The sequence below is a fragment of the Apus apus genome, chromosome 8 (assembly GCF_020740795.1).
Source record: "Apus apus isolate bApuApu2 chromosome 8, bApuApu2.pri.cur, whole genome shotgun sequence".
NCBI lineage: Eukaryota > Metazoa > Chordata > Aves > Apodiformes > Apodidae > Apus > Apus apus.
In genome coordinates, this window is record NC_067289.1 from 19,116,409 (window position 1) to 19,138,911 (window position 22,503).

The 22,503-nt window shown below is 38.3% G+C and overlaps 1 protein-coding gene across 9 annotated transcripts in view; it reads left to right on the forward strand.

The window, feature by feature from the left end:
* Positions 1–22,275, forward strand: part of PEX5L (peroxisomal biogenesis factor 5 like) — a 104,283-nt gene extending 82,008 nt beyond the window's left edge. For 7 of the 9 annotated variants that reach the window (XM_051626657.1, XM_051626663.1, XM_051626658.1 and 4 more), the window contains 8 exons: positions 3,435–3,530; positions 9,020–9,136; positions 10,038–10,181; positions 11,041–11,111; positions 12,295–12,492; positions 14,193–14,358; positions 14,729–14,886; positions 15,459–22,275. In XM_051626657.1, coding sequence (XP_051482617.1) covers positions 3,435–3,530; positions 9,020–9,136; positions 10,038–10,181; positions 11,041–11,111; positions 12,295–12,492; positions 14,193–14,358; positions 14,729–14,886; positions 15,459–15,663 — 1,155 coding nt within the window. In that variant the 3' untranslated portion in view covers positions 15,664–22,275. The other 2 variants (XM_051626661.1, XM_051626660.1) reach the window with 2 other exon arrangements.
* Positions 22,276–22,503: the final 228 nt, after the last annotated feature.

Genomic DNA, 22,503 nt, shown 5'->3' on the forward strand with positions numbered 1-22,503 from the left:
ATAATTCTGATATCATTCCCCACTTCTCCCAAACAGCTACAGTAATAAGGCCCCAGCTCTCCTTGGGCAGTGCCAGTTACTTCGATGAAATGAAGCTACAAGGGAGGGACAGATTTAGCTCATTATTTGAAGACTTGCTCAAAAGTTTAGACTATAATTTAAGCCTCTCACCAACAGTTAAGGTCCAACAGCACATAAGCAGACTACAGGCTCAGGAAAGTGTGTGCAAATGCATTGGAATGGAAGATTTTGTTCCTGAAGACAGCAGTCAGTGATCAGCTACAGCACCTCCATTGTAGAGTGGTGAGCATATCAAACCAAAGTGTCCATGCCTCAGACACACCCATCCCACCCTGACCCACACCTCACCTTAAGGGAGGCAGCTGCAGAGTCCACCCCATCACCTGCTGGAGATGAGAGGTTCTCCAGCACTGGCCTTCCATTCCCATCCCCTCTCTTCATGCACTAGCAAAAGGCAGGATGTTTGTTATATGCCTTTCATTTCTGGGTATCACAACTCAGAATATGACTCTGCATTGTCTACATGTTTTGTTAATTACTTTTTTCTCCCTCTGGAGGAGGGCAGGTGTGCTTTTAAGGGGGAAGAAGGTATATAAGGGATTATGCTCTGATACGTGACAGAGGAGGGGACTTCTGTGTTTCTTGTCCTCTTCCTGCTCACTTCTCTACTGCCTCTGCAAGCTCACTCTCCCCTCCTGCAGTACTACTCAGTCTGAACACAATGATTTACATTATTGTCCTTGACCTGAGGAAATTGCAGTCACTGGAAATAAAAGATTAAAAAGCAGAAGTAATCAAACGCTTTCCAAGAGCCAACTTGTAAATAATAAAAAGGCTAGGAACATAATTAAGTTCTATGAGCAGAGTTTTATGTCAAGAAAACCAAAATTAATTCTTTGATCAGATTGCAGGTTGGGTTCATAAATATTTCTGTGTGATATTCTGCAAGATGTTTGAATGAACATGCCATATTCTGATTTTAAAATTAACACCATATACTATGAATAAAGCAGCTGTTAAACAGATTAAAACCAGATAACACGTTCTCAAGAGCAGTAGTTAATAACTAGGAATTATAATCACATGGGAGTTCTTCAGTGATTCCAAAGAGAAACCACGATCTTCAGTATTATTGATCTGAAGATAAATGTGCAAGCCATTCCTAATAAAATTTCCATATGATGCAACAGTGGAATTAAAAAAATGTAACTAAAAGAGTCATTAAAAATGAGCTGGTGACCAAGACATCTATAGAAATACATTTTACAACACAGTTGCTTGAAAAAAACATACATTTCTGAACAAGAATGCAGGCTGTACTTACAACACCACGATGGAAAGTAATTTGAAAGGAAGCTATGGCTGAGAGTGTATAAGGATGTCAGCATTGAGTGCTCCCTGTGCTGTACTGTGGCAAGAAGAGCATGTAGAAGTAGACTTAATTGGTGGGAGACAGGAGATGACCTGATTTTGTACAGAGAAACAACAAGACAGGTATTGGAATCCAGGATTCACTTTGGTTGCCTGTACGGTTATTAAAAAATAAAGTATGAAAAACAAAAAAGAGGGAGAGTAAAAGACAGAAAAATGGTCAAAATCTGAATAAAATGCCTCATAAAGAGAGAATTTAAGATCTCAATCTCTTTATATCATGCAAAAGACAGTTAAAACCCAACTAAAGTCATCAGTATCTTTCCACAGAGAAAATAAGGGGTACTAAAAAGTCCTTTACACTACTGGAAAAAGAAAATAAGAAGTGATAGTTGGAAACAGAAATTAAAATTAATAAGAGAAACAAGGAGGCAAATTAAATAAATTTGCAAACATAGTGATAAGATTAAGGTCTCCTGATAACGTTAAATTAAATCCAAGCAGCTTTCTCAGACACATATTCCAGACAACCTCAATTTATTCTCTGTGGAACATCAGTTTTATCCTGCAGATATGGAGTGAAATACTGTCATGTGATACACAGATAACCAGATGATTTGAGCCAGTTATGTCTTCTGCCCTAAATTCTATTAATCAGTAAAATAGCTGGTTTATGTACAGGGTTGGGTTTCGGTATGTTTTCAATTACAATCTCAAATCTCTTCCTGACCTCACCAAAGAAAAAATAATATTTTTCAAACACGGACCAGAGGTAGTTGATGTGAAAGCAGGAAACACAGATGGTCAGTGTGAGCTTTCCCTCACACTCTGCACCTCAGTCACTTGCAGCAAAGCCCAGAAGCCAGCACAGAGCACACCCAGTGCCCCCAGCCATGCCCAGAGCACACCCAGTGCCCCCACCCATGCCCTTCTCACAGGAGTTTTACTGAATCATTCTTTTCTAACCGTGTATCATCAACCCAACGTGCTTTTCACTCATCAACCTCTATCCAAGAGATAAAAAAAACCTCAGGAAAACAGAGAAACCTCAGGTCTAGACTGAGAAACAAATGTGATCTTTCTAGGTAAAAACCCATGTGCCTGCAGATCTGTGTGCTTGACCACACCTGGCACGGTGCTTGTATGAACACCCAGGGGTGTTTGGGGTGTTTCATCCCAACAGTGAACATTCCCACACTGCAGATACAGCCCAATGAGTCTGAAGTGAGCAAAATCAGTGTTTTAGCAACGTGGCTCATTGAAATTGAATATTACAAGTACAGACATCAGCAATATAATTACATTAATTTATGCAATTGGGACCATGATCAGGCAATTGGCTAATGAGTTTAACCTCTAGCAAACACAAGGGAAGGGATTAGCAGTCAGAGCTCTGTTTAGCAAGATTAGGTCACTTTGTGTTTTTCTGTGCTGTCACTGAATACTGTTTGGTTTTGCACTGTGCCTTTTGTAAGAAAACCAAAACAAACAACCAAACAAAAACAAGTAAAAGACCGGGAAGAAACTTGTTAGGTACTTCCAATGTGATCAGCTGATAGTGAGGCATGGAAGAGACAGCTTCTGATCATAAAAAGGGTTTGTCCCTTCAGTGAAATCCATGGCAAACCTGGCTCTCCAACGTTATCCCAAAGCAGGACCTGAAAGAAAACCACAAAATGTATAGGGAAAATGAGATGCTTTCTTTCTGGAGCATAGTGAGTGGAGGAACAATTAAGGTAAAAGTCTTATACAAAATAGTCAGTCAGCTTTTCCCTTTGTAGCCCAACTCCTGCATTTTCTTTTCTTGAATGTCTATTTATCTTTCACACATCTGGAGTGAAAAGTCCAGAAAAGATAAATTACTTTGCTTTCCATGAGGAATGATCTCTGTTACAGTGTACAAGAATTCAGAGGAATTAAGGCAGGGACACAACTAGTTTTGCCCAAGAAAATGGCCATTTGAGGCACTAGGCAATTAAGGAAATAACTCAGAGATGTGGCAGAGAGTACAACATCATTTTCTGATTTATTGTATTTTTTAGGCACGATCAACTAAGGAGCAGCGTTGGGGAGGGCCTCTTCTCTCCAGAAATCACTCGTTGGAGGAGGAATTTGAAAGAGCAAAGGCAGCTGTTGAGGTATGACTTCTCTTTATCATTTTCATTTTCAGCTACTGTTCTATGGATTTCCTATTCACCTTGCAGTACAAGTACAGGGGAAAGTTGGAACTGGATTATTTAAAGCAGATAAGAGATATGTTTCCTGGAGTTACTAATTTAAAACAAAACAAAAAAACCTCATACAACAACGAACAAATAAACCCCCCCGAAACTTTAGCTATAAGATTAGACAGAACCAACTTTTCAGCTCCATTTTGTATTGCTATAGTAAGTCAGAGAAACAAAATTCCCTATAAATGTAAGTACTTCTGAACTGAAAGTGTAAGAGTGAAACATGTTTTTCCCAGCCACTGAGTGTTTGCAATCAGTAATTTAAGCTCAGGTGCAAACCAGCTCTGCAGAGTGAAACTGCACGTGCAGCAGCCACCGTGCACCAGAGCATTACTGGCAGCAGTTAAACAAATGAGATCAGTACTTTTGCAATTGCCAGAAACCACGTGTGTGTGATGGGGAGTTCCCAGGCACTCAGCTGAGAGAAAAAATTACCTGAGGCCAACAGTGGATTCCAAGACATTATTGTATTAGAGTAAGGAGGAGAATATATTGCAAAACCCATCCACCCCCTGCCCCAGCACATTAAAAGGTCATTCTGAGACAACAAAGGACAGGTCATTAAAATGCTTTGATGTCATCTCAAAAGCACCTATTAAAAATAATCTAATTAAATGTTTTCCTAACTGTGTAGCTGGAAGGCTTAAAATATTCTTTCCGCTTAAAGTAGAAATAGAAAAATAGAAAATAGAAACTTGGACCAGGTAGTTAAAATATAAAGGAAAGAATTCTTCAGGGCCTTAAATAGGAGTTATTTGCATTTGCATATGAGAAGTGTTGAATTTTCATCCTAGCTAAAATGAAGTGGTTAGAAAGCTGGAGTGATCGAAATAAATTGCAGCCCATCTCAGAAAGATTAGTGCCTCCTCAAGTGGAGAATGGATGCAGTTCAAAATTTCACCTTTTAGGCTTTGGATGCTTCTGTAATATTCTTTAAAGGGGAAAGCTCCAAGAGGAAAGAGTTTTAGCCATAAAACTGACTAAGAAAAGGAAGCAAATCTCAGGTTCTTTGTGGCCTAGTTTGAAATGAATTAATTAACAATTCAGTAAATGAAGACACCAAACTTTATCCTCCACCCAGTATTCACTTTAGAGCTTTGGGAATGGTTTTAAGATGTCGAACTTTGAGATTAATGAAGATCTGTGAGGTAATTCTTTCTTAAGAAGGTTTAATGTCTATGCCATTGGGGAATCTTTTAAGAATAAGGAGGTAAGTGTATTAGCTTCTTTACCAGAGAGGGTCCAGATTTACTTGCAGTGTCTGGGTGCTTGCAGACCTGGTTGCATTTTCTGTCATTCTGGAAACTGGATTTGATTTTTGCCTCATCCCTTTGCTATCCATGTGAGGGAAACACAAAGAGCCTAAAGTCTTCATGATTTTTCACTACCATACCAAATATATTTTAATGGAATCTTTCTAAAAATTAGCTGTGTTTTACTGAATAATTGGCATTTTAAAATTTTTTTTAAATGCCAGCATGGGGCTCCATATCCATCCTGTACCTATGTTCAGTTAAAATGATTGCTTTATCCTCCACCATCCTATAAATAGTGAGTTAGAATAAATAAAAATGAAAACATACAAAAACTTCCAAATGATAAATGTCTCAGAGATGGGGAAAAAAAACCAATTTTGATATTTTGGTATCCCACATTTCCGTGATGCAGACAGCAAAGTGCAGATACCAAACTGTTTTATGAGATTAAGTAAAATAAATGTTGAGCTGTCCTTCTTAGCATCATTTCATTTACACCACCATGTCACATGAGCCATCTACTATATATAATACAATGTTCTGAAGTATCAGAACTAAATTATGTGACAATAATGGAAAGAAGATGGGATTAATGTATTCTAGCCTAGTCCAGAATCATCAGCTTTGTCGTTCCCAAATCCTTTCTCTACCTCTGATATTCCTGTCTCACTGTTTCAACATCCCTTTTGGATGTGCCTGAAACTGCCTAAACAGCCTTTCAAACTGGGATCTAGGAGCTTGAGTCATTCAGATAAATTTTATTTGGTACTCTCTCAAATCACAGTGGGAATCTTTGCCTTGCTATACGTTTTTTGTCTTTAAACTTCACTCAAAACTCATACTTCAAATTCTGTTTTGAGAAGATATCAGCTAAGGAAATCTTAAGTAGTAAACACACAAGTTAATTTACTGTGTCTTTCACATTGAAGAGTATGTTGATGCAGTAATTCAAAGAAAAAAACCCCACAGAATCTTTGTTTCTTATGCATTGGTCAAGAAGAAACACTGAAAATTAAATTTTGACAGGCAGAATTCTATTCTTAAAGCTGTGAATATAGGTAAGTTTAGAAATTAGACATCAATACTCAGAAAGTACTTCATCCCACCCCACTTCACTGTATCCTAGGATGTAAAGAGCCTGGAAATACTTTGCCTCCCATTTGCTGAACTGCTTCAGCAAATTTTTAAACACTAAGAGTAAAAATAGCCTCTTTGGTAAAATGCAGAATATTCTGCTTGGAAGGAGTCAGATGGCACAAACACATTTCCTGGTTGTCATTGCACTCAACTGCTGCAGTTGATCTAAGAATGTGTTAAAAGTGTTCAACTGATCTGAAAACTTTTGGAACATCCAAAGTAATTTGCCAGCATTAAGGTAGCAAAACCATTGAAATAACTAACTGGCACCAGTCACATAGCAAAAAGCATTAAAATTAGATCTAGGAGTCTTGATCCAGAGCCAGATTTTCAGAAACACTCAATAATTATTTAACCTTCCTGCCACTGAAGTCAATGAAAAAAAGGGTACTAATCACAGCTGAAATAGACTTGGGCCTTTAACGAAGGCTGTGCAATATTTATGGTGCTCTTTCTCAAGGACATTAAACTGCTCTGCTAGTGAGAGAGTTATTTGCCATGGCAACTTGAGAGCATTTTGTCAGGCTGTCTAGTCATGTGAGATCCAGCTGCTCAGGGCAGCTTTGCCACACCACTTTGAGACCCATGTGCTGGATGTGCTTAGAAAGCTGCAACTGAAACTTAAGTCCTTTTGGCCCAAACCAAGCAAATCTTTGTATATAATTGAAAAGTAACAGTTGAGTCCTGGCTCCTGTCCAAATAGCATATGAGACTTCATAGCAATGAGGGTTTCCCTCCCCCATTACATTTTTCCTCCACCTTTGACTCACCATAGATATTAAGCATAGCTCATAGTAATTCATTAGATTTTTAAGTGGAGTATGCCCAAAGTGAACTTGTGTGAATTATAAATATGTAATTAATCAGCAGAATTTGAACCTAAAATCATTTATATGCTTGCTTATGATCTGCAGAAAAGTTATCCAATATGTTTCCAAAGCATTAATTCATAAGGTATTTTTGTGGGTAAAATATAAGCAAAAAATTCCAATAAAAATGTATTTTTTGTATGTAAATGTATCTATATACGATTAGTTCTATAAGATAATCTATTTTAAAAGGCATTTCTACTTACCTTTCAGTAGTTTTATTAACATTACTCTGTAATTACTCTGTAGGAAGGGGAAATTTGAACTTATCTCATCCTGAATCTCAGAATTACTGCTAGTAAAAACATTGTCAAGTAATTGTTTTCTTCAATGCATATTTCCTCTGAATACAAAATAGCTGACAGAACCATCCATTGAACAGGGTAGTTTAAGGGATTCAAGTGCCTCTCTCTGGTCATGGCTGAGAAAAGAGGGAATGATCTAATTCATTACCTTAGCCTCCTAAAAACCCAAATGGACATTCCAGCACATCCAGCACAAACTCACAACTATTTAAAAGGCTGTATTTCCTTCAAATTTAGAATGAAAGCAAATTCCAAAACCTCAGAATTTGTTTTATAAGAGAGTTGTTATGTTCTGCTCATTTCTATTACGAGTGAAATCTCATCTCCAGGAGTGAATGATTCATGTTTGTTTTCTAGTCCACAAAGGAGCACAGCAGGTACCTTCCCAGATCCAATAACTGCATAAATCAAACAATTCTGAGTCTCCTGGAGGAAGGAGACACATGCTACAGTAGGAGCCAAAGGGCAATGCCTGTCAGATTTCCAGAGGGAACGCACCTTGGCATTTGTGAAGAACCTTAGGATTTATGGCAACCACACCTACTGTTAGCCAGTGCAAAATCTCCTAATTCTTCACACCTAGTCTCGAATGTGCAAATTACTGACTCATTCTAGATGTGTTCATAGTCTGTGCTTTCCTTTTTCCAGGTGCCTAAGAAGAAGTCATTCAATCACAGACTAAGCTCTGTTTTAGCTAATCATGCCTGGCTGTGGAGCAGTAGCAAAGTGGTCAGTCTTGTAAGGAAGATTCAGACAAAACTACCTGAAGCAGTTGATAATACCTTCAGTTAATTTTGTTTAGCACCTCACTCTCAAATGGCTCTATCTAAACCTCAACAGAATTATTTGTGCTCTTGTCTTTGAGCTGAGAAACTGTCCTCAGTAGCATCAGTTCACTCAAGTTCTAGCCACGACCTTGCAGGAAGTGGAGAACTTTGCAAAGGCTTGTAGTGCTGAGCATATATTTTGTTCTGGAACTGCTTTTGAGGGCTTATGACTAATGTGTGGAATCTGAAAATACAGCAACTTAATTTGGATTCTCCCCTCTTTTTTTTAAATCCTATTTCTGTTTCTTGGCATCATTTTCTAGTAGCTACAGTGGTTCCCTCATTTTGGTCATTACACATCCTAAATCTCATATTTTCATCGTTTCTCTTGTATATGTATTTTCCCCTCTTGTCTTTGAGCTGAGTGTTAATCTCATGGTACATTTTTATAATCTCTGATAGATTCCTCTCACTGGCACAGCATATGGTGAAACATTAGGATTTGTCCACTATGCCAAAAGCCCCATTGGCATTAATTCTCTTGTGCAAACCCCCTCTGCCCAAGCTTTGCCATTACTCTTTTACATAATACAAAATGATGCTGAATGTACCAGAGAGGGATGTTTGTTCTCTTTTAAACTGTTTTATCTATTGTTATTCTTTAGCACTTATGCATGGTTGTTTTTCTTTCTCCTTTCCTCTCTTCCTAGTATTCCTTTGTCTAGGGAGTAGCAGCATTCATTGCCTTCAAACTTTTTGTAGCAATTTGCTGTTAAGCATCAGTAAGATGCAGTGCAAACTGCTGCAAATCCTGCTTCAAACAGAACACACCTCTCAGACAGAGTTTTCTCTTGACAAAACACATTCCAATATAAGAGGTGAAAATTAATTTTATGGAATTCCAAATTTGTGCACTAGTATTTCAGTATGACTATTAACAGAATTAATACTGTTCAGCTAAATTGCCCTACTCAGACCACTGAAAAAAAAATTAAAGTCTTACCATTTTATTTTAAAGTTTTGTTGTTTATTTTCTTCCTTTTTCCCCTCTTTTTCCTCTAGTCAGACACAGAGTTTTGGGATAAGATGCAAGCAGAATGGGAAGAAATGGCCCGCAGAAACTGGATTTCAGAGAACCAGGAAGCACCAGGGCAAGTCACCATCTCAACCATTGAGAAGGTAGCACAGAAGTTTTTTAATACGGTACATCCTTCCTGTGAAACTTTGACAGGAACCTCAACTGTTCAAGGGAACCCAAGAAAACTCTTTGGACATGGAAACTAATTTTACCCCAAAGAGCTCAACCTCTGTAAGTGTTAGTGAGAAGGGTAGATTTAGAAGACCTTACCACAGTGAAAATACATTTAGACTTGTAAACTGCCTGAGTTCAGCTGACAGAATCATGAAGCCAGCTGCTGGATTTTGGGCCCTTTTGAAGACAGGCACTTCAGGATGAGAGCCAAATAAAAAATCTGGGCAGTCACTTTGAAACACTGTTGAGGACAGAAATGGTAGAGATTCTGTCTCTCTTCTTCATTCCCTCCGTCGTCTATTTTGATTTAAATTATGCAGCCCATATTAGCATACAGCACTTACACTGCAGTGACAAGAAGAGGAAAAGGCAAAATTTAAAGAAATCTTAAAATAAACTCAGGTGCTTGCAACACTGCTCTGTATCTTGGAGGTTAATGGAAGATTTTAGGTTAGAAAGACTGCAGGAAGTCAGGTGCTTGATGTTTGCTCTTTAACATCAAATTGATGTACTGAGCTCATGTTAAGTTAAGTTCTGCTGTTAGTGCAGCCAGTGTGAGTTGTTGCCATTATCTCTGACAGGAGCAGGAGAGCCCAACGTGAGTACCAGTAAGCGTAACTTCAGAGTTATGAAAAAATAGAGAGCAGAAACATAAATGTTCAGTAATGCTGACTTTTTGTCATTGAAATTTGATGGGTGAGCTCAGACTGTTTTCATAAAACAAAGGATGTTTACATCCAGTTGGAAAATAGTGAATCATTTAATTTTATAGACTTGCCATTCCTTGCTTCGGTGCTTCATCATGGGTCTATTGTCTCTTCTCTCTAGGGTTATTATTTCCATACTGAGAATCCCTTCAAAGACTGGCCTGGTGCTTTTGAGGAAGGAGTGAAAAAAATGAAAGAAGGTGACCTGCCAGTTACAATCTTATACCTGGAGGCTGCTATTCTACAAGAGCCCAATGATGCAGAGGTATTTACTCATGTGCTTTTAACTGATGAAAGAAAAAGGGATTCCCTTTTAACATGCAAGGATAGAATGATTTTGGGGCCCAAACCTTTGCTAGTCATGACTGATCGAAACAGCTTGAACCCTAGTGGTGGCTTTGGAAGAGTGTATGCCTTGAAATAGATAAAGGTGAGCTCTTCATGAGCTGAGAATGTTTTTTGAAATCATAACATTTCCAAGCTGTCATTTAAAACAGTGATGAGATCTCAAGCCTTTCCTTCTTGTCCTGATGTTTTAAACTATCTTTTAAACACTGCTATTGAAAAGGTGAACATTTTTGATTCAGCAAGACTGCTGATAATTTTTTTTTAAAAGTTATCTCAATTTCTGCAACATTAATGGTTTCAGTTACTGTATATTTAAAGTCTGTTTTTTGTGAAAAATGAAAAATAATTACAGTGTAAGTCTCTCTGAATCTATAGCTGCATTAAATTAAGAAGCAGTATCTCAAAAAGCACAGAGAATTCCCAGATTCCCTAGAATCCCTTAAGCCTGTAGAACTTGATCATTTTTCTTCACCTTTTTCCATAAAATTCTAGCAACACTTAAAACGTACAGTAACTCAAATTTAAGAAATCAGCATGTGATCATACACTGGCAGAATAACTTTGCACTCATTGATTATAAATACTATCAGGCCCAAAGATAATCAAAGCTGCATTGACTGGCACTGTTTGTATGCACCTCAGAGAAGTATCTGTAGTTACTGCTGGACAGATCTGCTGTTTTTATCCACCTTGCTGCTACACAGTGATATGAGTTGTGACTCTGCTTACAGTTGGGTATATATAACAAAATAACACAATGATGATTATTTTTGCAGGCCTGGCAGTTCCTGGGCATAACACAGGCAGAGAATGAAAATGAGCAGGCAGCTATTGTCGCCCTCCAAAGGTAGATGAAGATAATTGCTAAATAAGGGGTCTGATGAGTATTAGGTGATTGTGGACTAAGTATATTTAACATCATACTTACCCTGTAATGTGACACATTTATTCAACTCAGTAAAGCATAGACATAGATACAGAAATCTTCCCAGTGACTTCAGAGGTATGACTAGTGATTAATATTTCTGTTTTATTAAAAAAGTGCAATATTTATTCTAGTAATTTAAGCAGCTGCACAAAAGAAAAGTGGCATGGTCTGATAAGCATGAATTAGGTATGATGCAAATAAAATGCCTTTTTTATATTCTAGCCACTTAGCATATTTTCTGTAGTTTGTCTATTAACGAAGAGGTTTTCTTAATTGGAATGAGCTTCCTTCAGCTGCTGAATGCTAAACTGACCACACTTTTAGGTTGATAGAGACATGAAGATCACTGCAAGCTTCTATGTAAAATGTCAGTTCCAAAATACCAGCATTAGTATCATCTTTCTGTAGTGGGTTTTCATGTTCCCATTTGGAGCAAGTACCCTCTCCAAATTCAGTTGCATCAGCAATTTTAACCATCAAGTCATTTCACCTAAGGATGCTCTAACTTATCTTATTAGCTTAGCTGGGTAGAAAACCCAGGAGTTGCCCAATTTAGGGCTTGTATATCCCCACAGTTTTGAAACAAGCAACAGTGAGGTTCAGAAAACTGTTTTCGTTTAATGACATACAACTATAAAAGGACCACTGGAGCTGATTTGCTTCAGCTTTATCAAAGAAAAACAGAAATCAGGATGTCTGAGAAGATTCATAGGGATGCAAGAAATTTTGCCCTCAAAATGCTTTTTTGTCTAGCTGCAACCCATATTAAACTGTTCACTTGAATTTACATAAATCTTCTCTTTGTTTACAAGACAGCTACTACACAAAATAATCTACCTACATTTATTTATAACCAGAAGGATGGTAACAAATCTTGTATGCATATATTTATCTACATATGTGTGTCTGCAATGTGCATGTACTTGTCTGTGTACACATACGTAAAATGAACTTCTCACAGAAAAATAAGACTAAGACCCTTCTTTAAGAGAGTTATTTGATAGATCTTGGTTGTGTGAGTGATTTTTTTTCTTTCACAGATTATTTTGGAAGAATGCAAAAACTAAATAAATACCTCAATATGTTTTTATTTTCTGCCGAGGTGCTTGGAACTACAGCCAAACAACTTAAAAGCTCTGATGGCCCTGGCTGTAAGTTACACGAACACTGGCCATCAACAAGAAGCCTATCAAGCTCTAAGAAACTGGATAAAGCAAAATCCAAAATACAAGTATATCACAAAAAGTAAAAAAGGGTCCCCAGCACTTACCAGGAGAATGTCCAAGACATCAGATGAAAGGTAAAGGTGCTGTAAATCCTGATGGTGCAAATTTTAATGGCATCACTTGAAATGAGGGTGCGTGCTGTGCCCCCTTACTCCACAGAAATCCCTCCTGTTCCCTATGATGGAAGAGTCAGTGTCTCTAGTGGCAGAAGTGGGAAGCCAACACAGGACATGAGGTTCAGCTGCTGAAGGCTGTATCTCATGCCATCCTTGGAACTCAAAAGTCAACAAAACAGCTAAAAAGAGATGCTTCCCCTCAAGTCCCACCACTTTCCTCTCACCTTGTCTCCTGTCCATGTTCTCACATCCCACATCCTCATTTTTCAGCTGCTTCCAAATCCATATCAGGCCTGTATCCTGCTCTACATGCATGTGTTCTTCCTGTTGTTCATCAGAGTTCCTATATCCCCACAAAGCCACTTGAATCCATGAATTATAATCATTTTGCATCAGGATATGGCTTCACTGAAAATATTGGGAGGTAGCACCTGTTTGTTTAAAAGCCATTCTGGTTCTAACCAAAGAGACAGTCTAGTAATTTTCTCTGACTTCAGTCTTGCATCCCGTAATAGAGCTGGCAGCCATTTTAAATAACAAAAAAACCCCATAAGTTGGCAGCCCTTTGTCATGATTTCATGAGGTTGATGTATCTCTGAATTGTGAGATGCATGATAAAGTCAATAAAGGCATAAACATGATTTATAGAACTAAAACACTAGGGCCATCTCACTGCTTATCATTTTGAAGACAGGTCTTATGTTTTACCCTTATCACTAACCAGTCTGAGTTGATAAGATAATCTAATAGAAACACACAAAAAAGCATGTTCTGCTTCATTGCCAAGTGTGTTATTCTGCTTTGGTTTCATCCCACTGGCATCTGATGTTGTCAGTGCAAAGGTTTTATTAACTCTCGAGTGGATACTGAAGTCTTTAATTTTAGCATCTTTCTTTAGGAGCCTTGGCTAGTCACTTGATCTCTTCCTCTTAAGAATAACTACTAGTTTTGCCAATAAAGATCTCTTCTGTCTGAAAAATTAATCCAATTTTAATAGTTTTAACAAGCCTTCATGTTATCTCACTTGGGTTCATAGATGCATTTTGACTTCATAAAATCATTTTGGTTGGAAAGGATTTTTAAGATCATTGAGTCCAACTGTTAACCCAGTGCTGCCAAGTCCACCGTATCCCCAAGCACCACATCTACACGTCTTTTAAGTACCTCCAGGGATGGTGGCTCCACCACTTCCCTGGGCAGCCTGTTCCAGTGCCTGACAACCCTTTACCTGAAGATATTTTCCCTAATATCCAATCTAAACCTCCCTTGGTGCAACTTGAGGCTATTTCCTCTTGTCCTGTCCCTTGTTTCTTGAAAAGAGACCCATCCTCCCCCCTCGCTGCAACCTCCTTGAGGCAGTTGTAGAGAGTGATGAAGTCTCCCCCCAGCTTCCTTTTCTCCAGGCTAAACAATCCCAGTTCCCTCAGATGCTCCTAGTAAGACTTGTTCTCTTCCTTATAGAGGTAATTTTTTTTATTCCAGACATGAGTTCACAACAGCACCTGAAAGTGAATCTTTGCCATTATAAAGTTGAAGAAGCTGATTTTCAAATTTTAGGAGTATATAACTTCTGATACTTTCTGGCTATGCAATACATGTTGCAATATTTGTAAAGAACCGTGAGATGGAACTTTAAGTTATTTTTCACCCATTTCTAGCTCATTACTTGAAGAAGTAAAGGATTTGTACCTGGAGGCTGCTCACCAGAATGGTGATATGATCGACCCTGACTTGCAGACAGGACTTGGAGTTCTTTTCCACCTGAATGGAGAATTTAACAGAGCAATAGATGCATTTAGTGCTGCTTTAACTGTTCGGCCAGAGGTACATTTTATGCTTTTACATTTTTAGGAATTTAGCTTCAGAGGCCACTTTCTTTCTCCCCTCTTGATCAGGTTAATATTAATGAGATGTCACTTCAGCCATTAAAATTTTAATACCTGAAATAGAAATGTTAATTACAAGACAGTCCCATTTAGAAGCAGATTTATACACATCCAGTTTCTAGCTGTGTGCTGATTAATTGTACCAGCTATATAAAGTTGCCTATAATAATGGGTGAGAACCTCACATTCCACGTCAACTAGAAGATACAGTACTGATATTTTCTGCAGTCCTCCTTACTTTGCAAGCAAAAATGGAGCTATCATGTCCCTCTTTGACACCTACAATAGAAAACTGATTTTCTCACCAGGACTACACGTTATGGAACCGTCTTGGAGCAACCTTGGCAAATGGGGATCGAAGTGAAGAAGCTGTCGAGGCCTACACACGTGCTTTAGAAATACAGCCTGGCTTCATTAGGTCCAGATACAATTTGGGGATAAGCTGCATAAACCTAGGAGCATACAGGTAAGTTACAAAAATGCATCAACAAAAAAGTCAGGGGTCTTAACTACCAACTGAAAATTCATTTTCTAGCTGGAGCTAAGCAAAAAAACACCTCAGAATGTAGCTGCTTAAGCATATTTTTAGCTCTCAGTGCAACTAGTCTTATTACTATCAGATTGTTCTCATGCTTTAACTTAGTCCTGTGCTTAATATCTTTTCTAAAATAAAAGATAACGGCCTGTCTTTAGAAAGGAGAGTTCAGTTAAACTGCTTCAAGTAGCTAATGCTGTCAAAAGACACTTTTCATACATCCTTCAGGAATCAAGGGAGACATTCCAGAGTCCCAGCTGTCAGCTAAAGACTATTAAGATGAAGGGGAGCTACACAGCATTGAAGACAATATCTCCAGATATATTAGCTCTACCTTACAACACATCGTGTCCACTTGTTTAAAGAAAATCAAGCAAGAATAACACAGAGACTGATGAACCCCATTGTAAAATATACTTAAGTCTAGCACAGAACTTTTAAAAGTTTTACTCTCATTGTTAAGCAAATTATATTGCTTGTTTCTTTTTTCTTCTCCCCTACAGAGAGGCTGTCAGCAATTTTCTCACTGCTCTCAGTTTGCAAAGGAAGAGTAGGAATCAACAACAGGTTCCCCATCCTGCTCTATCAGGCAATATTTGGGCAGCACTTCGAATTGCTCTGTCTATGATGGACCAGCCAGAACTATTTCAAGCTGCCAATGTGGGTGATCTAGACATTCTGTTAAGAGCTTTTAACCTAGAGCCGTAATAAAAAGTATCTACAAATTGATTAAGTTGTATTAGGAAACAGAGACCTCTTTTATTACTCATCTCAAATGACCACATTTTCCAAAAGATCATGGCTGTAGATCAGTAGGGGAATTCTCCTGGACATTATTTGAAAAGGAAAAAAAAAGTTCAAAAGCACAAAGTATTGTAAATAAATTCAAACTCCAAGGATTGAAATAAACTGCGGCTAATCTGACAAAGCTCTGAACTAGATGAGATAGCCATTTCTGAAGAATCTTCATTCCATCCAAGCTGTATTTCTCTATATATGCACAGGTATACAAAGAAAAAGATATTAAGAACAAACCCAGATAATCATCATTGCACACTAGAGTGGCAAGCAATGCATCCAAGGAACCTGCTTAGTAGCTCATTGCACTTTGCTGACATCACTTTGCCCTACAAAGTGGATTCCCCATCCTTTGGTTTCTTAGTTGAAAAGTTTTTCAAGGTCTTTTTTTAAAATAGCTCTGAAAATAGATGCATGTAAAATTGATGTATTTTGTTTTGAATATATTTATTAGCTGTCAGTCAAGACAATTTTTGCTTCCAAAGGTACCTTGATTAATTTGGGCCCAATTCTGCAGGCTCATAGAGTTGTAAACAATGTGCAGTGTTAGGAGGAACATTGTAAATGGAGACCACGTACAAAGAGAAGGTCAAGTGTTGCCAGCAGAAGTGGCAATTTGCACTAGAGTTGTTGTTGTTTAAACCAGCTACCCCAAATCTAGGTCAGAGTATGTCTGCTTCAAAGGAGCTCATAGCAGGATCTGCACTATGTACTTATGCACTTTAATCTTTCTTTTTGTAAAATAGTGCTGTACTTTTATTTCAGTTACTAACACCAGAATGTACGGGATAGCCTCATTGGCATAATGGACCAAATACCATTCCCTAAAATGTGATGAGAGGGTTTTCAATATTCTTGTGTTAAGAATGCAAATATAGTATAAATTGCAATATCTATTAGAAAGATTATTCTATTATGCATCCATTAGATATGACACACATACATGCATGTGCATGCCCATACATGTTGTGTGTGAATTATGACATTTCAAAGCATAGAAAGCCACAGATATGTATTGCAAAAAAAGTCTTCATAGGAATGAATGTCTGCAGACCATGCTCAAGAGAAAGTTTTCCTTGAAAAAATTGTTCTATTTAATGCTTGTAGGATCAAGACTAAGATTTGATCCTGCTGTTACAGTAAGCAGAAGCAAAAGTCTCAGTGACCTCTGTCGTGGCAGACTGAATCCTCAAATAACATTGGTAGTTATAGCTGCTTAAAGATGGTGTATATACACAAGCTTCATGTTTCCTGACTGAAGGAACAGGGAACAGTATTGGGGGCAGTACACTGCCACATGATTAATGGATAGATTTGGCCACAAACACATTTAGCTCAAGGTGAATGTATCAATCAAAGACAGGAGTAGAATTTTTTTAAGGAGGTAATTTTCAGTTGCTGATATTTTAAATATTTTTCCAAAATAGTCAAACATAAAAAGTGCAAATAAATGGCTAGTGTGTTGATCTGTGGTCAGGAAACCAACGTGCAGGGTGGCTATTGGAATGTTTTTAAGTAGGACAAATAGCACACTTCCTTTAAACAGCATTAAAAGAAAAATCCAGCTTGATCAGCTGGATAAAAAAATTGCAACTGCACAGATCACAGAGAGGGCAGCTCTGTGGGAATTGGACAGTTTCACCAGTACAAACCTGAAGTTTCTTGCAGCTGTCTGTTATTTTGAGCAACCACTTAGAGGAAAATTCCATGTAAGACAGCATAACCACTGCATCTAATCACCAATTACTGCTTGTTTAAAAAAAAATCATTAAAAAATGAAAGACTTAACACTCACTCTCTCCCCCAGAACACAGATGCTGAAACAGCTACAGGAATTTTTTAATAGTGCTTTATTAATTAATTGTTTACATATATATGACTATCTAATGAGCATTTTGTAACTGATTTCTGCAACTTTCTCTAAGGTTGGTTATCAAGGACTGTCTGGGAACGTCATTGTAGCTAAGTGGGCTGCTGTGTGCATATCTGCTGACAACAGTTTGCTCTTTTGCTTTGACAGCGATGTGTGATGACAGCTCTTTATTGATAAGGCAGAGCAGAAGGTGCAGTGCAATTGAATTTCAAAAGTGATAAGAGAGAAGGGAGGAAGCTTTGAGAAGAGGCTGTAAAGCAAAGGCATATGTGCTTAGATTTTGTTTGATGCCCTGCCATCACACAAGTTCTACTAGAATATCCTCTTGCTGTGATGTAGGATAATCAGTGTTCATCCAAAGGAATGAGCTGTTCAGGAGCTTTATTTTTATACTTTGCAAATAAAATAAAAAAACCCAAAACTTAACAGCTTGACTTCTCAGAGTCAGAATGAGAAGGGGCATTTGGTACTGGTGGCAGTCCACTAAACCTCTTCTCCTCTAGTTTGTGGACAAGTAACACAGCAATTCTGTTCGGTAAACCTGATGCTGCCCCTGGTTTCCCCCAAAAGAACAGGCAGAGTAGGCAGCTTTTGACTTATCCTGGGACACTGCTCAGAACTGCATTCATCTGCTGATGTGTTTCCACAGCTATGCCAGTGGTAAAATGGAAAGTTTTCTGTGTAAACCTAGAGACCAATTACCCAGGGCTGAACTCTGCCTCCCAAGGGGATACTCAGGCCCCTGGTTCATCACAAGCACTGCAGTTCTGCTGTACAGGACACCAAAGAGATTGGGCACATGCTCAGAGATTATCCCAATTGTTCTCTCCTGTTTTGGCCTATGGTTGGTCAACCCTGTACTGCTGACCAAGACACCACGTGAGAGAAAGACTAAAGCAGACTGACCTATAGGGGGATGGTGGCACGTCCCCTCATACTAGATACCAGTTCTGGCCTGGTCTGTGTGGGAGAGTGGCTGGTGACTGGGCTCACCTCACTCTCAACAGGTCAGGCTCAGCAGTTCTTGGTACTTCCAGGGACTTCTTCAGCATCCTGGGCTTTATTGTCTTTTAGCTCCCACTGCCAAGCACTGTCAGTGCAGGAGACAGGATTAGGTGCCACTTCGATCTGACCTCCTCATGGCATTTCTTAAATATTCAGTGGCAAGCATATACATTTGCCTGAAACAGCAAGACAAAACATGTGAGGAGGCTGCAGCATATTTACACTCTGAAGAGGAAATTCATCTACTCCTACTTCTAAACACACATGAAGTAGGGTAAATAAGGCAGGCGCTGAAAAATAAGAGGTTGAGCCTGAGAGTGAAAGACTGGAAATCTGGGTCCTGTTCTCAGTGATCCCTGTGAGCCTGATCAAGTAAAAACCTCCTGTCATCCATGACTTGCCAGGTGTTCAAGGAAGGAAGATGGACAAATAACAGCCATTGCCTGTGATGGCACTGCGTGAGAGCAGGGGAGTGCCACTCTCTCACAGCCTGCATCAGTGAAGTCACCACTCAATGTAAATTGAAAGGTAACAGAGACAAGGTTCCTCAGGTCTACCTGAGGAAGCAGTTTTACATGGAGACTAGCAATTTCAGCAGAGAAGAAACTCGGAGACATTTCAGGATGGAACTGCACAGCATCTATGGGATGATGCTGAATTAGGTTGCTAAAATGGTTTATCATCATTTTCCATGCCTGTTTCCACTTCTTGTTACTCCTCTCTTTTTCCAGAGGAGATTTATCACTGCCAGGTAATTGATTCCAAGTTTTTGAGTCTTACATCTATTTTATATTTCATGCAATTAAAAACTGCTTTCCTAACCTCAGCTTGTGACTGTCCCTCTCCTCTGCAAAGCTTTATGAATATGTATGACCTATAAGCCTGATCCATCAAGCTGACTATAGACTGAAAGTCTATAGCTTTCACAGGACTCCTCAGCATTTTGCATGATCAGCTTGTGCACATGTCTTCAGTCACCAGATGAGAGCTGGCCTCTGATACCACTGCACTTGCTGAGCAGGCACTGAAATCAAAGTGATTATTTATGGAGTGAGGCTTTGCAATGAAAGCAATAGGCTCATTTCTTACTGATCTCTTTAAATTGTAATGACTTTTGTTGCAATAGACTGGTTGATGTCAGTCTGAAGGACTGATTTGATCTTTAGGTAAACACGTATACTTATCTGTATCTAATGGTATTTTCTTATTGTTTGATTCATCACAACACTTGTAAAAATATTGAGGGGGACATTCAAATGACAGAACTTCACATGACAATATTGCATGCAACTGCATTAACAAATAACCACACTGAAATATTAACACAAAGCATGCAGCAATGCTACTCGAGTATACATTTACAGAATGCATGCAGAAAGCCCACACATAAGATATTTTTATACTATTGACTAGTATCTTCTATGGGATATTTTAAAAGTACTTTGCATTTGCCAAACTCAAAACTAAGTTGTTCATGTTATTTGGAAGAGGTTAGACTGAACTCAGAGCCCTTTTTAAATCTCACCCTTAGAAATCACTTTGTGTTGTGGAATTCATGTTTGCTTCAAGTATTTAATTAATGACAGATATGAGCAGTAACAGCTTTTGCAGACATGTTTTAGTATCTTCTTAAGAATTAAAAAGCTAAATGTGTGCAGTTTTTACCATGAAGATGGACATTTGGTTTTTCCCATTGTCTTCTTCAGTCTAAACCAGATAATGCCAAACTACAGAAAAAGATTCCAAGAAAGAGTGAAACAACCTGTGGCCTCTGTCTACATTTCCTATGGGTCAGGCTTTTCAAACTTGCCATCTAGCTCTGAAGGGTGCTCAGTATCTGACTGTCCTGTTTGAAATATGTAGATGTAAAACTGAACAGAATCTGAGTGTCTGCTGCATCTATGGATTTCAGCTGCAGAAACTTAACTCGGCTGAAAGCTCAGAACACCGAGTTAAGCGAGAGGAGCTAATATGCTAACTTAGATAACTTGGGCCTGTTTGTCAGATGAAAAGGAGGACTCTGACTACACCAACAGATCAGCCAGGTGATCCTATGAGCATCTATAGAGCATAGGGCCTCCATAACACAAAAGCCACCATAGCAGAAATAATAACTGATAACATCACTGGCAGCAGCAGAAGCAAAACCCGAGGCCTAAATCATTGCCTGTTGGAGGCAGCGAGAATTGGAGCGAAACGCAAATTGGCTGCAGATCTCTTTCGCCTAAATGTGCATCTGCAAAAATGAGACATGCTAGTTACTTTGCATGAATAACCTGCACAGTTGAAAACCAGATTTCTGGTCACCAGTGTTGTCAGCTTAGCAGTCTGTACAGTGAATTTATGTAATAAGTGTTTATAAAATATGGATTCTTCACAGATAGACATGATAGACAAAATGCACTGCCCATTATGGAAAAGATGTATGCAATGCAGTATTATCTACTATTTAAAACTCATCTATGCTAGAGATCAGATTCCTTCATTATAGTTCTACTATTTTCAGACTGGTGAAATAAATCAGAGAACAGGAGTGCCAAGTGTGAAGAGATCACTAATGCTTTCAACAAACCCAGTCAAAATGAAAAACAAGCATGTCACAGAATCCACAGAAAGTTTCAGAGCCTCAGCCCACAAAGCGACAGGTATTTGGGACAGCAGAGAGGCAGAAGGAATCTAGTTTCCTAAAATAAACTTTACAAATGCTTGCACATGTGACAGCCTATTGAGCAAGCTTGCATGGCCAAGACTTAATGTGCTTTGATCTTTTTTCCCCTTCCACATTTACAGAATGCCATTGACATTGCCTAAAACTTTACTTTAAATAGCCTTTTTAATATCAGTAATTTATTGTAAATTCAGAAAAATCAAAATATTTATAAATATATTTTATATATCAGAGTGTAGCATATCTAGAGTAAAATAAAACTCTATATTTGAGAGGCATTCTGTGCTGCTTCTTCTCTATGTTGTAAACTGTTTGAAAACCTTTGCAATCTTGCATCAGTTTTTTTGGCTTTATTTTTAAGCCAACATACAAGAAAGAAGTGATTTTAGGGTTGGCAGATGCTTTCACCTGAGCCATCTGAAGAGCCCTGCTGCTGCAAAGACTTACATTGCTCACCTTTTGTGTTGACAGTTAAATGCAAAGCTTAGCAGTGGGGTGGGCAGTGGATGTGGAGGTGGGAGTTCAGCCCTACACCTGAATGTTTACATTCTGTTACAAAGGTTCATATTGACCCAGATTGAGAATCTGAGTCTGTAAGTACATAGGGAGTAAAAGATTTGTTTCTTACTACAGGTAATTTTGCCTCTGTCTACTTAGTGCATTATCAGCTGTGTATAATACTAAACACAGACCTGTAGTTTACTGATGCTTTAATTTAAATGTTTCCTTGCACTGCTTTTTGAAATAATCTGTTAACTCAAAAGTGAACAATGTGCATATTGGATGTGTTACATTTTCTAAGGTCATAGAAGACTATCTGCAGAGCACCACATTTAATGTAGTATTTTTGTACTGTAATGGAAGCATGCCTTCCTTAGGTTCTTTTCCACATATTAAATTGTATTTATTTACCTGTATTTATAATTGTGCATTTTTAAAATATGTTTTAAAAATAAACTTTGTCTGTGGCTTCAAATATTTCAAAATCTCTTTTCAATTTGACAATGGTCTTGACTATAATTACTTGAACTGAAAGGAGGGATCTACTTCTCTGTGAAATAAACCAATCTTCTGGCTTTTTTAATTACCAAATGTTTTCCATAAATTCCTTGTTACTCTCAGGTACAGTTGTTTTTATAATTTTATTTTTTTAATTTCAACATGTTGATCGATTATACCTATAACTGGGATTTATACTAGCTAA